Below are 26,605 nucleotides of genomic sequence, written 5' to 3'. Positions count from 1 at the left end.
GGGCACTGTATATTAGCCTCAGTGGCAAAGTTTGCAGCCTGGCTGAGAGCCATGGGTGGAACCTTGTCTTGTCTACCCATTTAGGGTCCCAGCCTGATAGCCTGTGCTTAGTCTTCCTTTTCTCTCCTCTCTCCTGTCCTCCTTCACTCTCCTCTCCACTCATCTCTTTCTGCCCTCTCTCCTGCTTCACTCTGCTCTCCTGCTCCACTCACCTCCACTACTCCTGCCTGTGTACTTGTCTAATAAGGTTACATTTGAGAATGAGTAACGTTAGATAATTCTCTCACATCACAAATAGTTGATCACGCAACCAGTAAGAACATTAAAATATTGTAGTAGCCACCACTAACGTTACATATTTTACAACTAGAAGGCATTTCTTTCCCTCTCTATCAAAAGTAACGTTAGAGCGAGAGCACATTATCGACCATCCGAGGGGCGGGACGTGTATCGACCACCTGAACCACTAGATTATTTACTTTGTCATTTATTAGAGATAACTGGGCATTGTTACCTATTAAAATGTAAGTCCTGTAAAAATACACAAAATAAACTGTGTAAATGTGAAAAACCAACTTCATACATACATATTTAGTTATATTAATACAGCCTTATTTACTATATCAACTTTAAGACAAGCAACACGCTTGGAATTATCTCACTGTGACCCATTAAACCCAATGGCGCAGACGTTGCTTCATAATTTCAAACTGCTTTCCTAATGGCTATTTTGCGTCCTGCGACTTGGGTTACAACTGTGAATATGTATGGATTCCTGGACGTGCCGATAGCGACCACCCTTTCTCATATTAACCTCAAATATGCAAGACAGGACACTTATACAGTATGCTAACAAACTGATGGCAAGTTCCATTCATTTATATGGGGTGGTCGATACAGGTCCCCTTAGCAACCAAAAGCTAGCGCTGGGCCACCTCTGACTTATTTGCTGGCACTGAAAAAAATTGGTAAGTGGAAAAGTACTGAAAAAATAACCACTGGAGGATAACAAGGACATTTTTTCCTACATAAATAGGTACAGGTTGTTAGTGATATTTCGCCTATTTCATATATAGTTGCAAATATGTTTACGTTAACTAGCTAACGTTAGCTAGAACATTATTTCACGATATATTATTCATATTCATAATAATTAGTTGGCCATGAACATCAATAGAGAATACATTGCGAATATTTATTTAAACTGTAAAATCTATCTAACTTAACGTTAGCTAGTTAAATCTACCTTTTTTCTTGTTCGCCGGTAACGTAATCCTATCCTCTGCCCTGTTTGTCACTCTGCCTGAGGAGAAAATGCTGTACTCGGGCTGTTTATTTGGTTGCCATGACACACGTGATCCGGCCGACCAATGGTGTAACTTCATCACTCACTCAGTCACTCAGTCACAGACATTCACATTTGTAGGGCTGGCCCCACTGTTGCGATCCAGCCAAAAAGAAAGAAAACAAGACCAGGTTAACCCTTTAGCGCACAAGCCAAATCTTGCCAATCCTTGCCCATTTAGGGGGTACCCTATTTAAAGCATTATAACTCCAGACTCCAGACTCTGTGAACACCACAGAGACTTGAAAAATGGCTTAAATGAAGCAAGACATTTGTACAATTTACAATACTAACCCAGATTAGTTTATATTCATAATTTTCAAAGAAATAAAGTGTCATAAATGCAGTTGTCTAGACAAAAAATCTAAAATGAATTTGCACTTTTTTAGATGAGATTGAAATACTGAGAGATTGCATATATACAAGGTAAAACTATAGAGGGTATGCTTTATACACTTTCCCACCGGAATATTCCACCTCAGTCGGACTGAGTGGCAAAACACGCTGCGACATGGCTGTCTTTAGTAGAGGAAACCGCGAAACCAGGAGTAAAACAAACAATTATCTGCTTAAATTAAAGGCAGTTGGACTCGACAGTGATCCTTACAACTTACCAAAGAACCAGTGGTCCATGGACACTCAACAAGAAATCAGAGCTATCTTTTTACAGACTGCCGAAAACTAAAGAAAAGAGAAGCAAATGGATCGCTGCAATTCGCAGAAACAACTGGAATCCAGGCACCGAAACGTGGATTTGCGGTTGTTATTTTGTGTCAGGTATGTTGGATTTTTGGGTAAAATCATACCTTAATTTTTATGCTTGGCTAGTTAACACTATCTAACCATCCCCCCTTTGTTTGTAGAACACAAGGCTCATCATTATAGATGTTTTTTAAATGCTGACAAAAACTTTACAGTTACACAAAATATAAATGAAAGATGCTAAATATTTAATTGCTGAGTAGTCAACAGTACATAACTTAACCCCTTAGCGCACAAGCCAAATCTTGCAAATCCTTGCCCATTTAGGGGGTACCCTATTTAAAGCTTTATAACTCCAGATGTGAACATCACAGAGACTTGAAAAATGGCTTAAATGAAGCAAGACATTTGTACAATTTACAATACTGATGCAGATTAGTTTATATTCATAATTTTGGAAGAAATAAAGTGCCACAAATGCAATTATCTAGACAAAAAATCAAAAACGAATTTGCACATTTTTTAGTTTGAAATGAAATACTGAGAGATTGCATATATACAGCAGGTTAAACTATACATATGCTGGATCAAAAACTTCTTAACTACAAGTCCATAAAATCTAAGGGTGGATATGTAGAACTACTATAGATGTATGAAGCAAAAACTAAGCAGTGTAACCCAGCATCTCCAAATCTATCCAAAATGTCTAAACTATGCATTGCAAAAGGAATATAATGCTTTTTGTCCATTGTAAAGCATATAAATGAGCCCCTTATGAAGGTTTAAGATGAAACATTGATATCAGATTTAAAAATAATGCAAAAATATTGTCACACAATGCTGTACAGTACCTAAATGTGTAATAATGAACTCTTGTATGTATTTCTCTACACTGTACTCTCGTACATTTTCTTGTATGGGGATGGGACAATATGAAAACAATTTTCAACTGTCCACCACGTTTTGGCAACCTTCCAACACTCTCGTCATCACTGTTGCATGCATCACAAAAACTATGACACTACCAACTACCGCTTCCATTACACTGTGTACATAATTATTATGCAAATGTGGCGGATTTTTAAAATATTTTAATAGTGTCCCGGCACACTGGGCAGAGAGATAGCAAGCCGAGCAATATCAATACATTGCGAAAAGTAATTAATTGGGAAAGACTTCATTGTCAAACGGGCAGTAAAATCTCTCTGTAATTACCACCCAGTGTGGCGGGCAACTGAGAATAACACACACGGCTTGCTTAAATGTACAAAGGAATGATAAGTAACGTTACCGCAACGCAGCTGGAAGAAGACGCTACCGGCTTTGGGGCACTGCGTCTTCGTCCGGTCACCCTCCTTATCGACAACGGCGTTGGGGGCTCCCGGAAAGCGGTCGCTAGCTAGCGCTAGCTGCGTCCAGCTTCGTTGGTTCAGGGTTTTCTAAAAGGTTCGAAAATGTTCTCCGGCTATGGGCTTGTGCCGTATGGTTGTTTCAATTAAATGACGGTAAACTTAGTTTGACACGCAAAATGGCACAGCTATGAGAGGTACGTGAAAAATCTTTCGGTCATGCCTTCCTCAGCACGCAGCCATCTTGGTCCTTCGCTCAAAAGCAAGCTCCTTTCCTCTTGCGCCAGAACCCCAAGTGCTAAATAAGGAATTCACCCCCCCCCCCCCCTACTTCCAGGTCACAGGGTCAACCACTTTGCAGCGTACATTAAACAGTCAGATATCATTCAACTGCACATCAAGCAAGCCGGAGACATTTATGAACCCACTAATTCTAAAAAGGGTGGGATTTTAACTAAATAACTAACCAAAAATAAAGAAAATACCAACAGGCTTATTAGGACCTGAGATCGAATGGCACTCTTACTAGATAATGTGACGATCTCTTAAAGGGGAAATGGCATGTCCGTAACAATAGACACAACATTATAAGTGATCCCAATTCATTCCTTGCAGGAAAAGTAAATGTTATATTTAAAAAAACACAGATTTTTATGTTACAAGGGGAAAATATAATGATTTTTCCAAAAAGTAGGTGTGTACAAATATGTGACGGGTGCTGGAGAAAAGGTCCGCAAGTCGCAAATCTTGAAATCGCGCTAGGAGGCAAAAAAGATTTTTTAAATTTTTTTTTACTGTTTTCCTTTTTTTCATATTACGAAAGTTAAAGTGTTGAAGAAGTCACTCAATAGAATAAACAACATTTTTATGGTCACTAAATACTTATAATTTGTCAGCAAAGTAGGCTTGTTTTAGTGATTCTTACAGCCGGGTTTTGGAGGCGTGATGGGGTGCAGTTTAATTAGCATGTTTGATTTCGTTGGCTATTGTCACTTTGTTTCGGTCAAGCCACCGCCCATAAATAAAGCCGTGTGGTAGTAGCCTATGTTTGTTTACTGTGTGAGGTTGCTACAATGACGGACGCTCAATCAGTAGGTGAGAGTATAAGCTTTCTAACGATGTATAACATGTCTAATTTTGCTTTTGGAATAGCGTTTTATAGGTTAGCGTAACATTTTCTTACCATGGCATTCGCTCTATATATGGTAGCATTAAAAGACGTTGCACCTAACGAAACGTTGTCAACGATTTTTCGTAATTCCTTGGAAAATACCATTATTATTGAGGACTTCTGGGCATAGCTAAGCCATATGTTTGCTGATAGACCTATCTGACATCGTTTTCTGGAGCAAAACAGAAGCGGATATAACTTTGATCGTCATTGATTTACTGTCTCTGTCTCCATCTACTGAACATAGATAAGATTTCATCATTGCTATGTAAGTATTACTGCTCAAAATATTTTGGTTATATACGTTATTTTAGAAATTGAGTGTCTTTAAATAGGTTAGTGGTATTATGTAATGTGGATATTTCACACTGTAATGTAAGCGTTAGTTAGTAGTGTAAAGCCGGGCACCCACCGCACGCGTATCGACCGCGAGCGCACTACGCGCGTAACTGAAGCATAGTTGAAGTACTGTTATTACAACGGCAGCAGGCGATGTCGTCTCCACCAGATGCGAACGCGTCGCTTACCGGCTGCGAAGCTCGCGCGACACAAGCGAACCGAAGCGTAGTTTTTCGCTTCTGTTCTATTTTTTTCGGCTTGTCGTGCGTCACGATGGCCTGTTTATACACAGAAATATGCTCTAAAATGCTAGGTATACATGCTCTGATTTATATTTCATCCTTATATTACTGGGGGTGTGTCCCTAGTTACCTCCCAGATATTTTATAAGCAGCTAAAAAAATACAAGCCTTTTCGTTTTTGTATTGTCCTTGCAGAAAAAAAAAAAAAAAAAAAAAAACTGGAACCTGGGGAAAAGGCAAACTTAGTTTCGCTATCTTATTTTGCGGAGGGGGTGGGGTAAATTTGAAAATACACCACAGAAAGACGTAGCCTATTGAATGACGTAGAAGTGAATGCACCGAGCAGCGGTTTGTTAGCTCGAGTGTTGGAAGGTAGTTTTTAACCAACCATTGCTCAGCCTATTTGACTTCTCCGATGTCTTCGTTCGCCGTGCTTTCAAAAAGGACTTGTTAATAAAAATCAGATAATCCACAGAGCTTTAAAAAAAATAAGATTATTTAGTGGTCTTGCCGATGAAAATGTACCTATTTCATAAATGAAGTTGTAAGCAAGCCTTTATTGCACTTGTACTTCAAAGCTTCCGGTGTTCATGGCGTTGTGGTGTTCATATCCCTTCAAGATTAAACTGTTACGCTATATTTTTCATGGTTAGCTGATTTTACTAAATCTGATCCTATAAATGTTTTCACATGAATGACAAGACAACACGGGAATTCCCAATGGTTGATTACGGATTATTTATTATTATTATGATCATTACATATTCTTCATGAAATTGGCACGCTTGTTAACCAAGCAAATAAATGAATACAGTTTGAGATTTATTATTATGCAGGCTACGTTGCGATTTAAGCTTATTGTAATTCTTGAAAGCGTTTACTTTCTCACGTATTTACACGAGTTAACGAAACATTAGCAAATTAACAAACTGAAAAAGGTCTCTCACCAAAGTATTCACTTAACCCATAATCAACTGTCGTGAACAAACGTGAAATACACGATGTAATCCCACTGCAGACTGCGAGAGCTACTATGAATATAGAGCTTTAACCCTCTGGGGTCGAGAGCTCCGCCGGCGGAGCTTGACAAGATGAAATTAACTTTCGTTTCTATTTGGATGATTAACTTCACGTGCTGTTATCATACAGACGCAACAAAAACATTGACAGAAACCTTAGAATCGCGACTTTCCAATGCGCCCATTGGCAAATAATATAAATTGTTTTAAATGTTCCAAATTTGATGAATTAGATCATGTATGCTTCGCTAAACTTTGCTCATTACTATGTGGATTTCGCTCAGCAGGAAGTCCGCCCAAATCGCATTCACATGTTAACAACATTTTAATTACTCTCCATAGAAGGAGACTAAAGGAGGGGCGATGCGAGATCCATGTGAGAAATGCCAAGTCAAAGCGGGATAGAATGTCACAGAGTGTCGCCTAATTCACTTCTTTTGAGGTGAACATTTCGTTTAATTTTGGAAAATGGTCCGCCCGGAAGCCGACACTGATGAAGAGCGGTGTCATTTCGAACAGCGAACTGATCCATTTGAGGATCAACTTCATGCGTAAGTATATTTCTTATGATCATATTGGTAAATATGTGTGCTGTATTGCAACGTATCTGTGTGTTTGTAGGAATATTCAGCAATGTGCGCGTTTGTAAATTCCCACACTACGAACGATTCTAACTATTGCATCTCAAAATTATAGGCTATAGACTGTATGTTTTTCGATCATATTCGTAATAAATAGCTCATGCCTGGCGTGTAGTGGCGTGGCTAGGATTCTAAAACTGATGTCCTTGCACAATCGGTATTAGCATTCTCTAAGTAAGTTCGGGAAATAGCAATAAAATAACCACTTCGCTAAACAGACCTAGCCTAGTTCAGATTGAGATTGTTATTGATGAGTTGCGTGTAGTTTAGTTGGAATATTAGTGTTTATTTTACATTACATTACATTACAGGCATTTAGCAGACGCTCTTATCCAGAGCGACTTACACAACTTTTTACATAGCACTTTACATTGTATCCATTTATACAGCAGGATATATACTGAAGCAATGCAGGTTAAGTACCTTGCTCAAGGGTACAACGGCAGTGTCCTTACCCACTGTGCCACACTCCGTTTATTTAGTTAAGCTAATGATTTTTCGTTGATAGCTTGCATTATTTGTAAATGTGCTGTATTACATTATCTGTGTGTTTGTAGAAATATTCACTAATGCCCGTTTGTAAGTTCCCACACTATGAATGATTCTAACCATTGCTTCTCAAAATTATAGGCTACCTCTCTGCGTCTGGTTGTGTTTGTTTGGTTCTTTGTTTGTATATGATGTCACATTTCATAAATTTTGTTTTCATTAGTTAGTGGTTTGTCCCTTTTTTGTAAAGCACATTTAATTTTCACCTGTTGAAGGAAATGTGCTATATAAATAAAGTTTGATTTGATTTCACATTTCCTAACAATTTTGTTTTTATTATATTTGCAGAGATGTTGATCAGGAAACACGGCCTAGTTCACCACTAGCTAAGAGGCCAGGCAGACGTTGCAAGAGTACACCAGTCTCATCTCATCTTCCAAGCAGTTTACTTCAATAAATGTTCTAAAATCAAAAGTTGTCTTTGTTTCTGTCTTCTAAATGGCTCACTGAGTCTTTGTCTTAGTGGTGGGGAGGCATGCGGCCAGGTGTGAATAGCCTACTTAGCTGGCAGGTATTCCTACCCAATGCATATTCATTACAGAAAGGCCATTTGCCCTCCCATTCACACCTGGGGTTGAAAAATAGTAGTCACAACACTAACTTTTAGCAATTTATTTTATATTTCTTATTGGATTTGCTAAAATATTTTGTCATCTTTTGATACCCAAGACCTTGAATAACACATTTCCGTGACCAAAAGTCTTATTCACAATTGTTTAGTGTGTTTTATTACAACATTCCTGTGCATGTTCAAAACTACTGTTTACAGTTTGTGTGTTTTTAGAGCAGTTTACAATCCACACATTATTATGACCTACTTACTGCTGCCATATTGTTGTAGCTGAGTTTGTGCTGAACACAAAGATAGGAAACACTTTGGAATCACTGTATATAAAGTTGATTAAATTTACACAAATGTCAGAGCATCGCACAATCACCAGTGTGCCTCATTTTACCCTTAGACCCCAGAGTGTTAAGCAAGCCTTTGCGCGACACAAACGGAACCAGTGGAGACACTGGCTTACGCTACGCGTGCGGTGGGTGCCCGGCGTAATAGTTTTTGTGACGCATACAACAGTGATGAGGAGAGTGTTGAAACATTGCCAAAACCTGGCGGATGGCTGAAAATTGTTTTCATATCGTCCCATTCCCATACAAGAAAACATAGGAGTGTGCAGAGTATAGAAATACATACAAGAGTTCATTATTACACATTTAGGTACTGTGCAGCATTGTGTGACTATATTTTTGCATTATGTTTAAATTATATCTATGTTTCATCTTAAACTTTCATAAGGGCCTCATATGCTTTACAATGGACAAAAAGCATTATATTCCTTTTTGGAGAGATTTTGGATTTGTTTCTGGACCCTTAGCTATTTTTTTTACACCAGCACCTGTCACATATTATGCAACTGGGAAATACATTATGTTTTTTTCAATTTATTTCATAAACAAACAACAAAAAAGTATTTTTACATGATTAAAAATAATAATTATGAAATAAAGCAACAAATTCAGTAGTTTAACAGCAAACAAAATCATTTTTACTCTTGGAAATATGTTTATTTGCCAATATAGCCACCTTTCTTTTCTAACACTTGTATTAGTCTCATATCCACAGATTCTGCCAGTTTTTTAATGAGATCTCGCCCAATTTTAGCTGAAGCAGCCAAGAGAGATGCCCACAGGCTGTTCAGGGATGTGTACTGCTTTCCTTGGCTGTAAATCTCCCTCTTTAGTTGGGCCCTCAGGTTTTCAATTGGGTTCAAATCAGGTCAGCAAGGGGGCCAAGTCATCATTTTACCATCTTTGAACCCTTTGCTGGCTAGCCAATCACTGGTGTACTGGGATGCATGGGATGGAGCATTGTCTTGCATCAGTATCATGGACCTTTTGAATGATGCTGGCTTCTTCTGGTACCACTGCTTGAGGAAGGTGGCCTCCAGAAACTGGTGTTTTTAGAGTTCATTTTCAATCCATCTTCCACTCGAAATGGTCCAACCAATTCACTGTCGATAATACCAGCCCATATCATTATCCCTCCCCCACCTTGCTGGCGTTTCAGTCGAACTGGTGTGCGATGTCGGTCAGCAATCCAGCCATGGGCCCACCCATCAGGTCCATCCAGTGTCACTCATCTCATCCGTCCACAACACCTTTGAAAAATCTGTCTTCATGTAATGTTTTCCCCATTCTTGACGCTTTTGCTTGTGTTTATTATTTAAGGGAGGCTGGTTTTCTGCCTTTCTGACCTTGCCAATCATGCAAAGCACTTTGCACCTTGTGCTTCTGCAGAGTCCAGGAAGGTTGCAGTTCTTGAAGATGATGGCACGTGAGGCCAAAGGGTTCCTGGTTGTGCAGTGATCACGACTCCGACATCTTTGCAATTTCAATTGTTTTGTATCCCTCTGAAAGCCAGTTAACTATTTTTGCCATTTCATCATCTGTTAGGTCTCTTTTTCGCCCCATTTTCCCAGCAGCAAAAAGCTGCCTAATAATTATGCACATCTGAACTGAAAGGCATTCCTCACTTTAAGCCACACCCTCTTTCAATAAAGCAATTATGTCACCTGAAAATGTTTACGCTGAGTGAATAATGAGGTTAGTATGGTTTTCAGTTGACAAAAATGCTCTTGGAGATGCTATTTCATTAGAATATGGACTTGCATAATAATTATGTACAGTGTAGTGTGAAATATCCACATGATATAATACCACTAACATGTAAAGACACTCAATTTCAAAAATAACGTATATAACATATTTTGAGCAGTAATACTACATGGCAATGATAAATTTTATCTGTGTTCAGTAGAGACAGAGACAGTAAATCAATGATACAATCCTATCGCTTCTGTTTTGCTCCAGAAAACGATGTCAGATGGTCTATCAGCAAACATATGGCTTAGCTATGCCCATAAGTCCTCAATAATAATAGTATTTTCCAATAAATTCCGAAATATCATTGACAACGTTTCGTTAGGTGCAGCGATGATAAGAAAATTTTCGGTTACGCTGCCTGATAAAACGCTTTCGCCAAAAGCAAAATCAGACATGTTATACATCGTTAGAAAGTTTATACTCTCACCTACTGAATAAATGAATTGTCAATCAAGCCAAACTGTACTAAAAAGGGCGACAGTGCCATAAACAACAGGTGTGGTGTTACGCACATCTATTTTGGAAGGTACCCAGGCATCACAAATGCGTGTATATTTCACAAACGGATTATCCAAGACAATATATGCAAACTCAGCCTCAAAAGGGACATCTCTACGCGTAAAACCAATGGTAAGGTTGTATATTTATTCAATATTTAGTCCCAGATATTGACTGTAGAATGACATGGTATCATTTTTTTAAAACTTTGTCTCGTTTAAAATGAGGCAACATGCATACAAAATCCCTTTGTCATCCATCAGCATGGGAAAAGCCAAATAACTGTCAATTCAGAGGAGACTGATGGTAATTTACTGTCACAAGTCTGGTAATGGGTACAAAAAAAAAGACAAGCGGTTAAACATACAATAACATTGTAAGGGCAATAATAAAAAGGTGTAAAACAAATGGAATGGTTGCAAATTTGCCAGAAAGAGGAAGCAAGTGCATGCTGTCCCCACGGACGGTGAGGAAGATGGTGATGGAGGCCATTAATAACCCAAATATCACTGTTTAAAAATTGCAGATTGTTTCTTGCGGTCAACAAGTAAAAGAAAAAAACATAAAATGGCACCTCCATAACAACTAACTCTTTGGAAGGGTGGCATGAAGACAGCCCATACTGAGCACAATAAACAAAAGCAAGAATCTGGAGCTTGGCAAACCTCATTGGAATTATGACTGGAAGAGAGTGCTATTGTCAGATGAGACCACAATTGGAACGTTTTGGCCATACACACCGTCGACATGTTTGGCGGCAAAAGAGGAATGTACACAGGAGAAGCACCTCATACCTACTGTCAAATATGGAGGTGGGTCATTGATATTTTGGAGATGTTTTGCTGGCAGTGGTCCCGGGGCACTATTTTACAAAGTACCAGGAAATTCTGGCAGAAAATTTGGTTGTCTCTGCTAAGAAGCTAGGACCTGGTCATAGGTAGATTGTCCAGTAGCATAAATCAAAAACTAAACAGAAATGCCTAAGTGAAATCAACATCCATGTCTTCCAATGGCCATCTCAGTCTCCAGACTTAAATTCCATCAAAACCCTGTAGACTGAACTGAAGAGAGGGGTCCATAAGTGCAAACTCAAAGATATCAATGATTCTGAAAAGTTCTACATGGAGCAATGGTCAAAAATCCCTCCAAATGTGTTCTCTAACCTTATCACAAATTATAGGAAAAGACTCATGGCTGTCATCTTTGCCAGGGGTGTTTTCACAAAGTATTAAATCAGGGGTGCCAATAATTCTGGAACCTGTTTTTTTTGGGAAATATTTTTTTTTAATTTAAAATATTTAAGACTTTGGTTGATTCCAATGAATCATTAATCAAGCACACTAGTTTACACATGTTGGAAAATGAACCTTATGTCAATAACTAGCTATTTTTTAGTTTAACATTTTTAAAGCATTTTTTGTGCATATTTATCAAGGGTGTCAATAATTCTGGAGCGCACTGTACCTCAACGCATAGACATATCTGTATATCCATACATCCCTCCATTTTTACCCTTACATTTATATATCCATCCATAAACTTTCAATCAGTCATTTAAATTAAGTAAAGAAAAAGAAAATGAAAAAAGCACAGTGAATAATATTCTCGGTTCTCTCTCTTTTTTTACCCATGTACAGAGCTGGCCCTGACCAATTTGGTGCCCTAGGCAAGATTTTATCTGGTGCCGCTTGCATCGCAGCCAATTCCACATATACATATGACTAATCAATAATGAAAATGCAAAGGATTACAACTATTAATTACAAAAGGGTATGGAAAAGGAAAAGAATTTAATTGACTATTACAAGCAGGGCTAACGTTGGCTAAGTAGACTTAGACAATGGCTTGGCTGAATACTCGATTCTGATTGGTCCAAGGGTGGGCATTATTTCTCAGTAAAGGGACACCTTGGCTTTTTAACAGTTCTAAAATCAATGCGCTACAAAATCCACCATCTAAAGCAGTTAAAACAGCAATATTCTTCTTCAATTTTGAATTGTTGTTACGTCCCCTCCCCTTTTCAATGTCCAATTTCATGATAGATGGCAACGTTGAATCACGGTTCTAGTAACTGGCTTCATTTAGGGATGCCAACCATCCCGCAAAATACGGAATCATCCTTTATTTGGACAGTAGAAAATGCGTTCCGTATTCAACTCATGGCTACGGGACGCATTTTCATCCATATCTTTGTGAACGATTCAGTTTGTAGTAACCGCTGTTTTGAATACAATTCAATAGTTAGCTAGCTAGCTAGCTAGCCGGGATAACAAGCATGCTGTGAGACCATTCTGACCTAAAACCCAGAATTTTAATATTGGCTAGGTGATAAGTGACGGTGAACCTATCATAAAGCTAACAGGCATTCAAACCTGGTTTCAGAGTGTCTTGGAAAAACGCAATGTCTACACTGCGAGACCGCAACATTTTAAAAAGCAAGACAGAGCTAGGGAGATTAATTTGACTGAGTTATGGTTTCATGTAGTTTTCTTAAATAATGTAATGACAAAAATGACCAAAATTGGTGCTAATTGTATGGTATAAAACAAGAAGGAACTATTTTTTCTTGATAGAATCGTTGGTTTCATAGAATTAACAACCAAGGTTTTTGCTTAACAACGATGCAAATAGAACTACCAACCACAGTTTTGGTTCGTGCAGCACACTTGAAAGAAAAAGTGTATTTATCAAAATTATGTTGTTGGTAATTCCCCAAACACCTGAATAGTCTTTCCAACTTTCCCTAATGAATTTAAGGTGGGAGTAACTGACGTTAAATCTAGCTATTTATTAAATTAGTGTATACCACCTATGCCACGGGCCGGGCCTGCCCGTTTACCTTCATCTAACCTATACCACACCTCGTACAGTACATTTTTACTTCTGTCAGAGTAGAGATTCTAAATATGTTACCAGTGTAGCAAGTAAAGAACATTTCAAAATCTGTAGTGATGAACCAAGGGGTTCTACGATTTGCGCACTCTATCATATAAAGTCTGACCTAATTGGCAATATATATTCAATCCAATTTTCCCAGATTCTATTAAATTTATCCAGTTCCAATCTGGAAGAGAAAGTCAACTTCTCCCTCATATATATTGTGTATTACATCAACCCAATCCTCAACCTTAGGTATCTCTGTCTTTAGCCATTTTTTGGTAATAGCTTTTTTACTATTAACATTATCCTAAACATATATTTGTCTCCAAAGCTTCTAAGTCCTATGTTTATTTTCCCCAAGTATAATACCTCAAATGTAAGTGGAAATTCTACCCTCAATATTTTGTCCATACGTTTCTTTAGCTCCTGCCAGTAAAGGCTAATTAAGGGGCAACCCCAAAAAACATGAAAGTGATCAGCTTTATTCGCTCCGCATAATCTCCAACACCTTGTATCTTGATATTTTTTCTGGGCTGGTGTTATAAAATATCTTGTAATATTTTTCCATCCATATTCTCTCCAAGATAAGGAGCAAGTTGTTTTCCACTGTTGCTCATTAATCTCTTCCCATTCGTCCACTGATAACACAATATTTGCCTCTTTCTCCCACTTCTCTTCTACATATAATGTATCATTTCCGTTTAGGTTTTCCACTCCCGTATATAATTTCGAAATTAACTTCCTACCCGAATCTGATTCATATGCCGAGGTAAACATTTTAATAATTCCTAACTCCAACCCATCTGGATTCACCCTTCTTATTGTTTGCTCTAAATAATGTCTCAGTTGCAAGTATCTATAAAAGTCCTGATTGGTTAAGCCATATTGATCCTTTAATTCTTGAAGGCTTTTGATTTCCTTCTTCTTTAGGAGCTCCCAGTATATTGTAGGTCCCCTTTCCTAAGTTTTAAACCTCTTATCTGTTCTATCTCCTCTCTAAGGTGCTTTCTATCACCTATTATAGCCTGTATAGGAACGCCATCTGTTGTACTATCTTAAATTTCTTTCCATCTTGCTGAGTAGGAGGGATTGCCCAGATTCAACAGTATTTTTATTTGTGCGGCTTGATAATAGCTCTTCAAACAAGGGAGAGCTAACCCTCCCTTAATTTTGGGTAACTGCAAAGTTCTATATCTGGTCCTCGGTCTCTTTCCTTGCCAAATATATCTCGAAATCATTTTATCCCATTCCATGAAATCTTTGTCTGTTACCTCCACTGGCAGAGTCTGAAACAGATACAGTAACCTTGGAAGTATATTCATTTTAATCACCTCAACTCTTGAGGTAATGCTCTTAAAGGGAATTAAACTCCATCTTCCAATATCAGATTTTATGCCAGAGAGTAACAGATCATAATTGATGGATTTTAGTTGACATAAGTCTTGTGGTAGATTTACTCCTAGATACTTCATTGATTTCAATTCCCATCAATTCCATATCTTTCTCCAATGGTTTGGTCTGGCGGCTGGCCTATAATTAAAAGTAAAAACCTGTGTTTTTTGTACATTTAATTTATAGCCAGATAGTTGACCATAATCTGTAAGAGTTGACATAAGTGCAGGGAAGGATGTAGTAGGTCTTGATAGGTATATCAGGACATTGTCTGCGAATACCGCTATCTTCTGTACTCCCCGCTCCATGTCTATACCTTTTATATTTTAATTTTGTTTTATCTATTGTCTCAGAGGCTCCAAAAAAATGGTGAAGAGAAGAGGACCCGCTGAACAACCCTGTCAATATCCACATTCTAGTGTGATAGAATTTGAGAGACTCCCATTAATCTTGATCCTAGCCGTTGGTTTATTATATAAAGCTTGAATGGTCTTGATAAAAGTCTCATGGAAATTAAACCTCCAACACCCTATATAAAAAGTCCCATCTAACAGAGTCAAAAGCCTTTTCTGCATCCAATCCCAACACTATTGCTTCTACCCGTTTTTCAATTATATGTTGCATTACATGCAGTGTGCGTCTGATGTTGTCTTGTGCCCGTCTCTGTCTTATAAAACCTGTCTGATCTAAATGAATTATTTCTGGCAGAATGTTTTCTATACGTCTGGCTAGAATAGCAGTAAACAATCTATAATCTTGATTAAGGACACTTACAGGTCTATAGCTAGAACATTACAACTTATCCTTTCCTTCCTTTGGAATTACAGAGATGATGGCCTCCCTCCATGAATATGGAATTTCTCCCTCCTTCAGCACCCAGTTAAATGCATTCCGTAGCAAAGGGATCAATGATTCCCTGAGTGATTTGTACCATTCTGAGGTGTACCCATCCGTGCCCGGGGACTTGTTAGCCTTTAGTTTTGAAATTGCTGTGTTTATTTCCTCTGCTGTAATTTCTGCGGTCAGGGCCATGTTCTGTTCCTCTGTTACTCTTTGTAAATTTAAAGACTCCAGAAGTAAATCCATCTGGACTTTGTTATTAACCATTGGTTGGGCATATAATCTTTTGTAATATGTTTCAAAGCAATTATGGATATCCTCTGTCTTATATATTGTTGATTTAGTATGGGAATCCCTTATTTTGTAAATACTATTGCTTGCTGCTTTTTCAGCATATAAGCCAGCAGTTTTGCAGATTTACTTCCAGCTTCATTATACCTTTGTTTCATGAACATTAATTGTTTTTGAATCTCCTGTGCATGGATATCATTTATTTCTTTTTTTTCTTTTTAAGTTCATGATTCATCTTCTCATCCAATTTGTCTTTATGTTCTCTTTCTAACCTTTTTAAATCTGATTGTAGGGTATTGAGTTTCTTCAGTTTTTTTTTTTTTTTTTTTATATGCTGATTTGGCAATTATTTTTCCTCTCAACACGGCTTTACACGTATCCCACAACACAGGTGGGGACACCTCACCGTTGTCATTTTCCTCTATATATGTCTGGATTTCCTTTATCATTTCCTCCTCCTCCATCCTTTCAGTACATTCAAATTCAGTGTCCAGAGAGTTGCTTTTTTCTCATCTGTCAGACATAAAGTTACATATACTGGACTACGGTCCGATAGATCCATTACTCCTATATCACATTTCTCTACCCTGTATCTGCCATTATTGTACATCAGAAAATAATCTATCCTTGAATATATTGAGTGTGGCGGTGAGAAGTATGTGTAGTCATTGCTTGTGGTGTTTAAGTCCGTCCATCAATCCTGTGAATTGTTTGCTAATTATAGTTTTCTGTATTCCTCCCGCCGAGGAGTCTAGCTGTGCTTTTAGTCTTAGATTTAGATCTCCTCCACTTATCATAATGCCTTCCACCTCTGATGTCAGATCAAACATCTGTCTGTAAAATGTGGGGGGGCATAGATATTAAAAAGGGTGACCATCTCTCCCTCTAGTCTCCCCTTAACCAAAATGTATCTTCCCTCTTTGTCTCCAATTTCAGATAATTTCTCGAATGAAATCCTCCCTGATGTTATAGCCATCCCTCTCCTATGTCCTGATTTATATGATGAGGAAAATATTGGGTTAAAACCATTTCTCTTAAGCTTTTCACGTTCCTTCTCTGTTAGGTAAAAATACTACCCCTACGCTGTCCTTCTTCATCTTATTTAGTATCTTACACCTTTTAATTGGATTGAGCACCCCATTTACATTGTAAGTGGCTACCTTAATCAAATTTTTTTTATTGCCATTTTTTTCATACCCTCTATCTCATATCTTTCTCCTGCCCTTCTTTCCGTAGATACCCCTTATGTTACAGAAACAGTAATGAACAGTTAACAAACTATAACAAAAGATTGGAGTAAACACTCTCCAATAAAACAACAAAAGAACCTCCTTAAGTGAGATCTGCTTTTCGACCTTATCTGAGTCCTGCTGACTAGTCGGCTCTGAGGGGTAACCTCTGACCCCTGGGGGCAGGGGGCCCTCACTGCTAATGTTAGCTTGGTTCATATGTCCCCAACAGCTCCATAGAAGTAACCCCAACTTTTTTTTTATTTTTTATTTGCGTTGAGGATATAACACTGTCAACTTAAAACTTGTGTGAAATACTCAAATCTAAACATAAAGAGAGCAGTCTGTACCTCACCTTAATTCTTCTTGAATAGAATTAACCTAAAAACAGTCAGATCTTCACCTTAAACTCCTGTGTCCCATCTCAACTATACCATATCCTGGGTTCTACTGAAGGCTTGCAGTTTCTGTTTGTATCCTGATCTTGCCTCCATTGGACCTTGTCCTTTCTTTGCTTGGCTCGTTTGGCAGGTTAGGCGTTTAATCCTCTCCAGCCAATTCTCCGCTGGTTTGACGACCGTCACTTGAAATCCTCTCACCGCCGTGTCCTTAGTTGCCTCCTCAGCTGTGTTGTAGATGCACGATTCTCCCTCGTAAAACACCCAAAGTTTCGCTGGGAATGGCGTCTGGAAGTGTATTTTATTCTCTTTCAGTACTTTTTTTGCCTCTGTGTATTCCTTCCGTTTTATCAATACCTCCGGTGCATAGTCGTGGTCCAGAAACACACTCCTCCCTTGTCTCTGTGGTGTTCACATCTGGAGTTATAAAGCTTTAAATAGAGTACCCCCTAAATGGGCAAGGATTGGCAAGACTTGGCATGTGCGCTAAGGGGTTAAGATGTGAAAAGACTTCCGAGATAGCATACTTCAATATATCCTTCGCCGGGAGGAGGTGATGAGCAGTTTGAAGCCGCTTCACTTACCTCCTCCAATTTTGGGACATTGGAGAGAGGGAGGACACAAAGATCAGTTTCTAGGGCACAGAGGACAGAAGGTGGTAGTGGAGGAAAATAGGATGCATTTTTAGAGCAATGGGACAATTCAAAAAGATCTGATCGAAGCCATTGCTTCTGGCGCAGGTGGATATAAAGAGTGAAGTAGCCAATGTTCCTTTTTTGCATGGCAAATAGATGAGAGTACTAAGAACTCCGAAGCTCAGTTGTCCATAATTCTGCGTTATGAACAACAATACACAGACTGCATCCGTTCTCTGTTAGCCCCCCTCATTGACACACACAAATAGGGCATAAAACCCCCCTCTCTATCTTATGTACAACTTCATCTTTTAGCTTATGTACTTGATATTTGGGGGTTCAAACCTGCTGTTTGCAGTTTGCTCTTTTTGCTCTGTCTCATGCCTTGCTACTCTGTAAAGTGTCTTTGTGACAGTTCTCTGTCAAAAGCACAATACAAATAGAATAGAATAGAACTGAATTAATGTTACAGCATACAATCACATTCTAAATTATTTTGTGCTTCCCCAGTAGTTTGGGGAAGGCCCTTGCCTGTTTCAGCATGACAATGCCCCCAGGCACACAACAAGGTCCATATAGAAATGGTTTTGTCGAGAATGGTGTGGAAAAACTTGACTCGCCCGTACAGAGTCGTGACCGCAACCCCATCCGACACCTTTGAGATCAACTGGAAAGCCAACCACGAGCCAGGCCAAATGGCCCATCAGTGCCTTACCCCATTAATGCTCTTCTGGCTGAATGGAAACAAATTTCTGTGGCAATGCTCCAACATCTACTATAAAGCCTTCCGAGAAGGGTGGAGGTTGTTATAGCAGCAAAGGGTGGGCCAACTCCATATTAATGCCCATAAAGCCCATAATTGTGGATGAGATTTTGGGCATCATTGATCACTTGGATCATCTTCTGGATGATCCAAGTGGTTAAGCTCTTAGCACAAAGCCCCTAGTGGTCGGCACGCTGGCGTGCCGAGATTGCTCAACTCAGACATTCAGTGCTACTGCAATCAAAGTACAAGTTAAAAACAGAAACGTTTTGTTTTAGTTTTATTAGTAGACGATACAAGACAACTATGCCGAATACAGAGTTTCGCAGCGCCACCATTGTCGCTCTGGTCGTTCATTTAACAAACACCCCCTCCCTGCAGTCTCATCTGCAACTACACCCCCACCAATGACATAATGGACAATATTGTCTATCTGGGTAATCATAGAAATATTCTTTCACCACTCAAAAATCGTATTACATCATAGCAACAAGATAAACCCGACAACAGCCGTAAGATATGCCAATACAGCAGTGAAAACGCTGCTTGCTGAATAATGAAATAAACAAGACAAAGTTTTCAAAAATTATACCCTGTCATTCTACACTCAAAATGTGGGACTAAATATTGAATAAATATACAACCTTACCATTGGTTTACGCGTAGATATGTCCCTTTTGAGACTGAGTGGTCATTTATTGCCTTGGACAATCCGTTGGTGAAATATAAGCACATTTGTGATGTTGTTTAGGGCGTTATCGCCCTTTTTAGTACAGTCTGGCTTGAGTGACAATTCATTTATTCAGTAGGTGAGAGTATAAGCATTCTAATGATGTATAACATGTCTACTTTTGCTTTTGGAATAGCGTTTTATAGTTTACCGTAACCTTTTTTTTTTTACAAGTTATTTTTCCAACAATTGTTTACAGACAGATTATTTCACTTTTAATTCACTATATCACAATTCCAGTGGGTCAGACGTTTACATACACTAAGTTGACTGTGCCTTTAAACAGCTTGGAAAATTCCAGAAAATTATGTCATGGCTTTAGAAACTTCTGATAGGCTAATTGACATTATTTGAGTCAACTGGAGGTGTATCTGTGGATGTATTTTAAGGCCTACCTTCAAACTCAGTGCCTGCTTGCTTGACATCATGGGAAAATCAAAAGAAATCAGCCAAAAGACCTCAGAAAGAAAATTGCGGACCTCCACAAGTCTGGTTCATCCTTGGGAGCAATTTCCAAACGCCTGAAGGTACCACGTTCATCTGTGCAAACAATAGTACACAAGTATAAACACCATGGGACCATGCAGCCTTCATACCGCTCAGGAAGGCGTTCTGTCTCCTAGAGATGAACATGCTTTGGTGCAAAAAGTTTAAATCAATCCCAGAACAACAGCAAAGGACCTTGTGAAGATGCTGGAGGGAACAGGTACAAAAGTATAAATATCCACAGTAAAACGAGTCCTATATCGACATAACCTGAAAGGCTGCTCAGCAAGGAAGAAGCCACTACTCCAAAACCGCCATAAAAAAGCCAGGCTACAGTTTGCAACTGCACATGGGGACAAAGATCATACTTTTTGGAGAAATGTCCTCTGGTCTGATGAACCAAAAATTGAACTGTTTGGCCATAATGACCATTATGTTATGTTTGGAGGAAAAAGGGTGAGGCTTACAAGCCGAAGAACACCATTCCAACTGTGAAGCACGGGGGTGGCAGCATCATGTTGTGGGGGTGCTTTGCGGCAGGAGGGACTGGTGCACTTCATACAATAGATGGCATCATGAGGAAGGAAAATTATGTGGATATATTGAAGCAACATCTCAAGACATCAGCCAGGAAGTTAAAGCTTGGTCGCAAATGGCTCTTCCAAATGGACAATGACCCAAAGCATACTTCCAAAGTTGTGGCAAAATTGCTTAAGGACAACAAAGTCAAGGTATAGGAGTGGCCACCACAAAGTCCTGACCTCAGTCCAATCGAAAACTTGTGGGCAGAACTGGAAAAGAGTGTGCGAGCAAGGAGGCCCACAAACCTGACTCAGTTACACCAATTCTGTCAGGAGGAATTGGCCAAAATGCCAGAAACGTATTGTGAGAAGCTTGTGGAAGGCTACCCGGAACGTTTGACCCAAGTTAAACAACTTAAAGGCAATGCTACCAAATACTAACAGAGTGTATGTAAATTTCTGACCCACTGGGAATGTGATGAAAGAAATAAAACTGAAATAAATCATTCTCTCTACTATTAGTCTGACATTTCACATTCTTAAAATGAAGTTGTGATCCTAACTGACCAAAGACAGGGAGTGTTTACTAGGATTAAATGTCAGGAATTGTGAAAAACTTAAATGGATTTGGTTAAGGCGTATGTAAACTTTTGACTTCAACTGTATATGCTTTACAATGGACAAAAAGCATTTTATTCATTTTTGGAGAGATATGTTTCTGGACCCCTAGATATTTTAGACCACTGTACTGATGGAAAGCTTGTAATTCCCACTTGAAAATGATGCAACAGTGAGTTTCTAGAGTCAAAACAGTTTATTTGTAGTGAAATACATGAATATGTTGTGATTTACAGCAATGCATAATTTATACATTTTGGATAGATTTGGAGATGCTGGGTACACTGCTTAGTTTTTGCTTCATAAATCTATAGTAGTTATACATATCCACCCTTAGATTTTATAAACTTGTGGTCAAGAAGTTTTCGATCAAGCATTAGGGGTGGGAATCTTCAGTCACCTCACGATTTGATTACGATTCAGAGAGCTACGATTCGATTACAAAACGATTATCAATGCATCTCGATGCATCTCAATTTCTGATTAAAAAAAAAAAACGTATCCCCTTTTTCTCCCAATTTTGCGATGTCCAATTACCCTGTACTATCCTAAGTCCCCCTTGTCAATAAAATAAATACAAACAATCAGGTGAATTAACTCTCTTTTATTTAAACAGTTTTTGTAAATAAATAACAGCTTTCTTTTCAATCAGTGAAAAATACTATAAAAAATAAAGATTTTTTGTAGTGCATATCAAAACATCAAAATAAAAAGCAGCTCTAATATATAGCACTTTCAATAGAACATGTGGTAAAATTATGGGTGGGCGATATGACGATATTAGATCGTGAACGATTAAAATGTCTCCACGATCTGCCTTTCCAGAGAGATCGGGAGTATCTGGCTACAGTGAAACTGCACATTCTATCAGTTGCACTGACAACGCTCATACACAGCATCCAACGTTGTTTTCTCAGCCAAACCTAAAATCACACTATTCGCTAGTCCCTGTTGAGCCTCCCCTAACAGACAAACCAATAAACCAATAATAGCAAACAGTACGTAGCGCCTTGGATTTATTTTCCTCCCCCTTTTGTATTTGACAACATAGCGGCATGGCGGACACCACAGAGGAGTTGGTCTATAAAAAAAATTTGATGTCGGTGGGTTTTCCAAAACTGACACGGCGCAAAACACAGTTATTTGCAAAGTTTGCAAAGAAAATGTTCGCACATCGGATGGCAACACGACAAACCTTTTTAATCACCTCAAAAGAAAGCATCCCAAAGAGCACACAGAAAGCCGAACAATCAGGGGATCTCACATGAGTGCCTCAGGCACAGCCACGCAGCTAGAGGCTAGCGGTAGCGGTACAAAGCCAAAACAAACAACCCTGATGAAGGCGTTTGAGAAAGGTACTCCGTATGAAAAGTCCAGTAATCGTTGAAAAGAGGTAACTGACGCAGTGACATTTTACCTGGCTAAAGACATGATTCCAATAAAAACTGTGGAAAATGAATGCCGCAACAAGATTGAACACAAAATTTAAAAAGTCCAGTTTTTTTTCTACAAGTGATTTATGGTCTAGCCGCACTTCAGAACCTTAATTGAGTTTGAACATTCATTTCATTCACGACTGGAAGCTGTGCAGCGCTTGTCTTGAAACAACATACTTCCCACAAGACCACACAGGGGATCTCATAGCACAAGGCCTGAGGGAAGCACTGGCATGTTGGGGACTGAAAGAGGAGAACATGGCCTGCATGACCACAGACAGTGGGGCGAACATGGTGAGGGCCTTGGAGCTTAACAGCTGGACTCGTCTGCAGTGCTTTGGGCACAGACTTCACCTACCCATCGGTGAGTGAAACAAAATAAATTAAAGCCGCAAGCGGCATTGGGAGGGGTCCAAGCATTGGCAGTATCGCGCCCCCTATGGAGCGATTTTTAAATGGCTTTGTCCTCATGATCATATACCTTCACCCAACATATCTACTGAATATCATGATAAGCAATGGATTGGAATATGTGTCTGACGTAGTAAAATATTGATGACTTATGGCCAATTTTGTGCTAAGAGACGGTGGCGGATGACTTAGTTGCGTCGCCATGGATGTGTCCTGGCCGCTTCCCGTAAAGGTCTTTACTATGTTGTAACACATAGATGGCATGTCGTAACACTTAGATGGCCTGGTGTGTGTGTGTACAGCTGCAGCGCTTCCATGCCGCAACTAAAAAAGGCGTCACACTAGTGTTGTCACGATACCAAAATTTTGACTTTGATACCGACGCCAGGTTTAGTATCATGATAATTGATACTGAAACAATACTGATTCAATACTCGGTACCTAACGATACTGAAATTACCTAAATTAAGGGTGGACCTCATTTTAGAATTCACGGTTTATTAAAAATCTGGTTTATTAACAACCTTTAAGTTGAAGCCTGTTCAGCATATCAATAAGCATAGGCCTATAGTGTTACAACACTAAACCATAGAAAACTATATGAAATATATTTCAAAAATTAAACAATTGCAAAGTAAATTATCTTTAAACAGGTCTTTCACTTTTAAATAAATCTAAAAACAGCATATTTCAATAACAATACAGCATCTTCCTATAATAAAATATTTACAAATTAGAACACCTATTGCTACTGAAGTCAACTGAGTCTAAGCTTGCACTGTATCAACCACGAAGAATGCACAAGCGCAGGTCACCTCACTTGCCAACCTTAGTTGCTACTGCCATCTAGAGAAGATTCTGACAAATTACACTTTTCATCCTCTCAATCAGTAATGCGGGAGACAGTTCCCTGGCGTTTACATTAGACACAAAACTACCGAACGTCGGAGAATTCTAATAGCGAACCGTTTCTTTTTATTAAATTTTTTTTAAGTACCGAAAAAGTGCTGAAGTTTCGGTATACAGTGCAACAGTACGTCAGGCACATATTCCAATCCATTGCTCAGCTTAGCAGAGAATGCACATTTCAGAGCGCCTCAAAGACAGATAGAATAATAACACATAAATACACATTTCAAATAATAAATACGACATTGAGAAAAAACAAAACAAAAGACGAGATATCAAGTCGTGACCTACGCGCAGAGCAGCCTACCGTTTTATTTATGTAGACACTGGCATATAAGAAAATTTTCGGTTACGCTGACCTATAAAACGCAATTCCAAAAGCAAAATTAGACAAGTTATACATCATTAGAAAGTTTATACTGTTACCTACTGAATAAATAAATTGTCAGTCAAGCCAGACTGTACTAAAAAGGGCGACAATGCCGTAAACAACACATGCGGTATTACGCACAGCTATTTTGGAAGGTACCCAGGCATCACGAATGCATGTATATTTCACAAACGGATTGTCCAAGGCAATATATGAACACCTGGTCTCAAAAGGGACATCTATACGCGCAAAACCAATGGTAAGGTTGTATATTTATTCAATATTTCGTCCCAGACATTGACTGTAGAATGGCATGGTATAATTTTTGAAAACACTGTCTTGTTTATTTCGTTATTCAGTGAGCAGCGTTTTCACTTCTGTATTGGCATATCTTAGGGCTATTGTTGGGTTTATCTTGTTGCTATGACGGAATGCGATTTTTGAGTGGTGAAAGAATATTTTTATGAATGCCCAGATAGATAATATCGTCCATTATGTCATGGGTGAGTGGTGTAGTTGCAGATGAGACTGCAGGGAGGAGGTGCTTGTTAAATTAACGACCAGAGGGACAATGGTGGCGCAGTGTATTCAGCATAGTTGTCGTGTATCGTCTACTAATGAAACTAAAAGAAAGTGTTTCTGCTTTCAACTCATACTTTGGTTGCAGGAGCAATGAATGTTGGAGTTGAACAATCTAGGCAAGCCAGCCGATCACTAAGGGTGTTTGCGCAAAGTGGTTAATGACTCGCCACAAACAACATGATCGACATTTTTACTTGCACCTGGCCCTGGCATTAATGTCCCTACATGAGGTGCTACACTGAATTTCAAGCCATGACATCCATCAGTACAGTACCCTACCTTGTAACTGGCAACGGCAAGGCGGGAAAGGCCATCCACATAGGGCCCCAGGACGTTGTGTTCTCTCACTCTCAGGGCCTGCCGACTCCTTGGGGTAAAGCAGGGGGTCCACAGTTTAACTTATGAAATTATCACATCTGGGTCAAGAGTTAGGAGTTTAGTCTACCTCAGGGGTGCACAACTCCATTCCTGGATGGCTGGCACTTATGCTGGCTGTGTACCAGCCAACTGCTCTGTCTTCAAATTGAGACAGAGCAGTTTGTTTATGTTCACTCATATCCTGGAACACAATGAAGGCTTTTCAACAAGGATGCATGTCCAGTCTACAGCCGCATTGTACAATTTTTGTGATTCTGTGATTGAAAATGTCAATTAAAAAAAAAAATTCTAATGATGGTATAGCTTTTGTTGTGCACCCCTGGTCAAATCAAATAGTTTATTTATAACATCACTGAGTGCCCATTTAAGTACAATGCAAAACCAAGCTGTATGATGAATAATTGAAGAGCTTGTATGCAATACTGTACGTGTGTACTCCCATGGGGATGTGACATGGAGCTTGTCTAAACTGAATCAGCAGTGTCCATCTTTGGTTTTCCATAAATGGACATACAAGTTGTAGAAGTGCAAATAGCACACTGTAAAAACCCAATCAGCTACGCCACTAAAAACACATTCTTGAAATCCTCTAAGAAATTTGTGACTGCACGCACAGCTCTATAATCTTTTGTAAATATTAAACCAAAACAAAAATAAGTAATGCTGTACCTTTATAATTTCTCATTTCTAATTTGTCAACTCTTACTTTAGCACACAAAGAAAAATACAAAGCCCCATCTCAAACAAAGATGTCACCCAAGCAAAACAACTCCCCTGTTGTAAATAGTCTGAAAACCCAGAATGGGTTCAGGCAATTTACTTGAGGCTAATGATCTTGTGAGGGCCACATAATGTAAACGTGTAACACAAAAAGGTAATTTAATTATGTTTGGTGCATTAAAATATGTACGCACCATATTATGTTATTAGTGCATTTTATCCTACTGATATACTCAATGTATGTATTGATAATGAGTCCTTTGCGAAGTATCGCAAATTTGTATGCCGGCCCTTCAAGAGTTGCGCTCAAGCAGCAAACAGGTGGTGACGGGCCAGGTGATAGGTTTTTTTTAATTGATTGGGGGCAAGAGGTAGCAACGGAGAAAATAATCAAGAATCCTGAGATTTGTTGGTGTTTTTGTTTGGATTGTATTTTTTTCAATATACAATTATTCAACACAGCTCCAGGACACGAAAACGAGTAACCTGCTGAACCT

General features: G+C 38.9%; 1 protein-coding gene across 4 annotated transcripts in view; it reads right to left on the bottom strand.

Moving 5' to 3' along the window:
* Nucleotides 1–26,605, bottom strand: part of kif13bb (kinesin family member 13Bb) — a 212,980-nt gene that overhangs the window by 139,732 nt on the left and 46,643 nt on the right. For all 4 annotated transcript variants that reach the window (XM_035422856.1, XM_035422854.1, XM_035422853.1 and 1 more), the window contains exon 8: nucleotides 25,290–25,377. In XM_035422856.1, the coding sequence (XP_035278747.1) occupies nucleotides 25,290–25,377 (88 nt within the window). The remainder of the gene's footprint in view (nucleotides 1–25,289; nucleotides 25,378–26,605) is intronic.

This window comes from Anguilla anguilla, chromosome 6 (assembly GCF_013347855.1).
Source record: "Anguilla anguilla isolate fAngAng1 chromosome 6, fAngAng1.pri, whole genome shotgun sequence".
NCBI lineage: Eukaryota > Metazoa > Chordata > Actinopteri > Anguilliformes > Anguillidae > Anguilla > Anguilla anguilla.
This window is presented reverse-complemented; position numbering and strand designations above follow the sequence as displayed.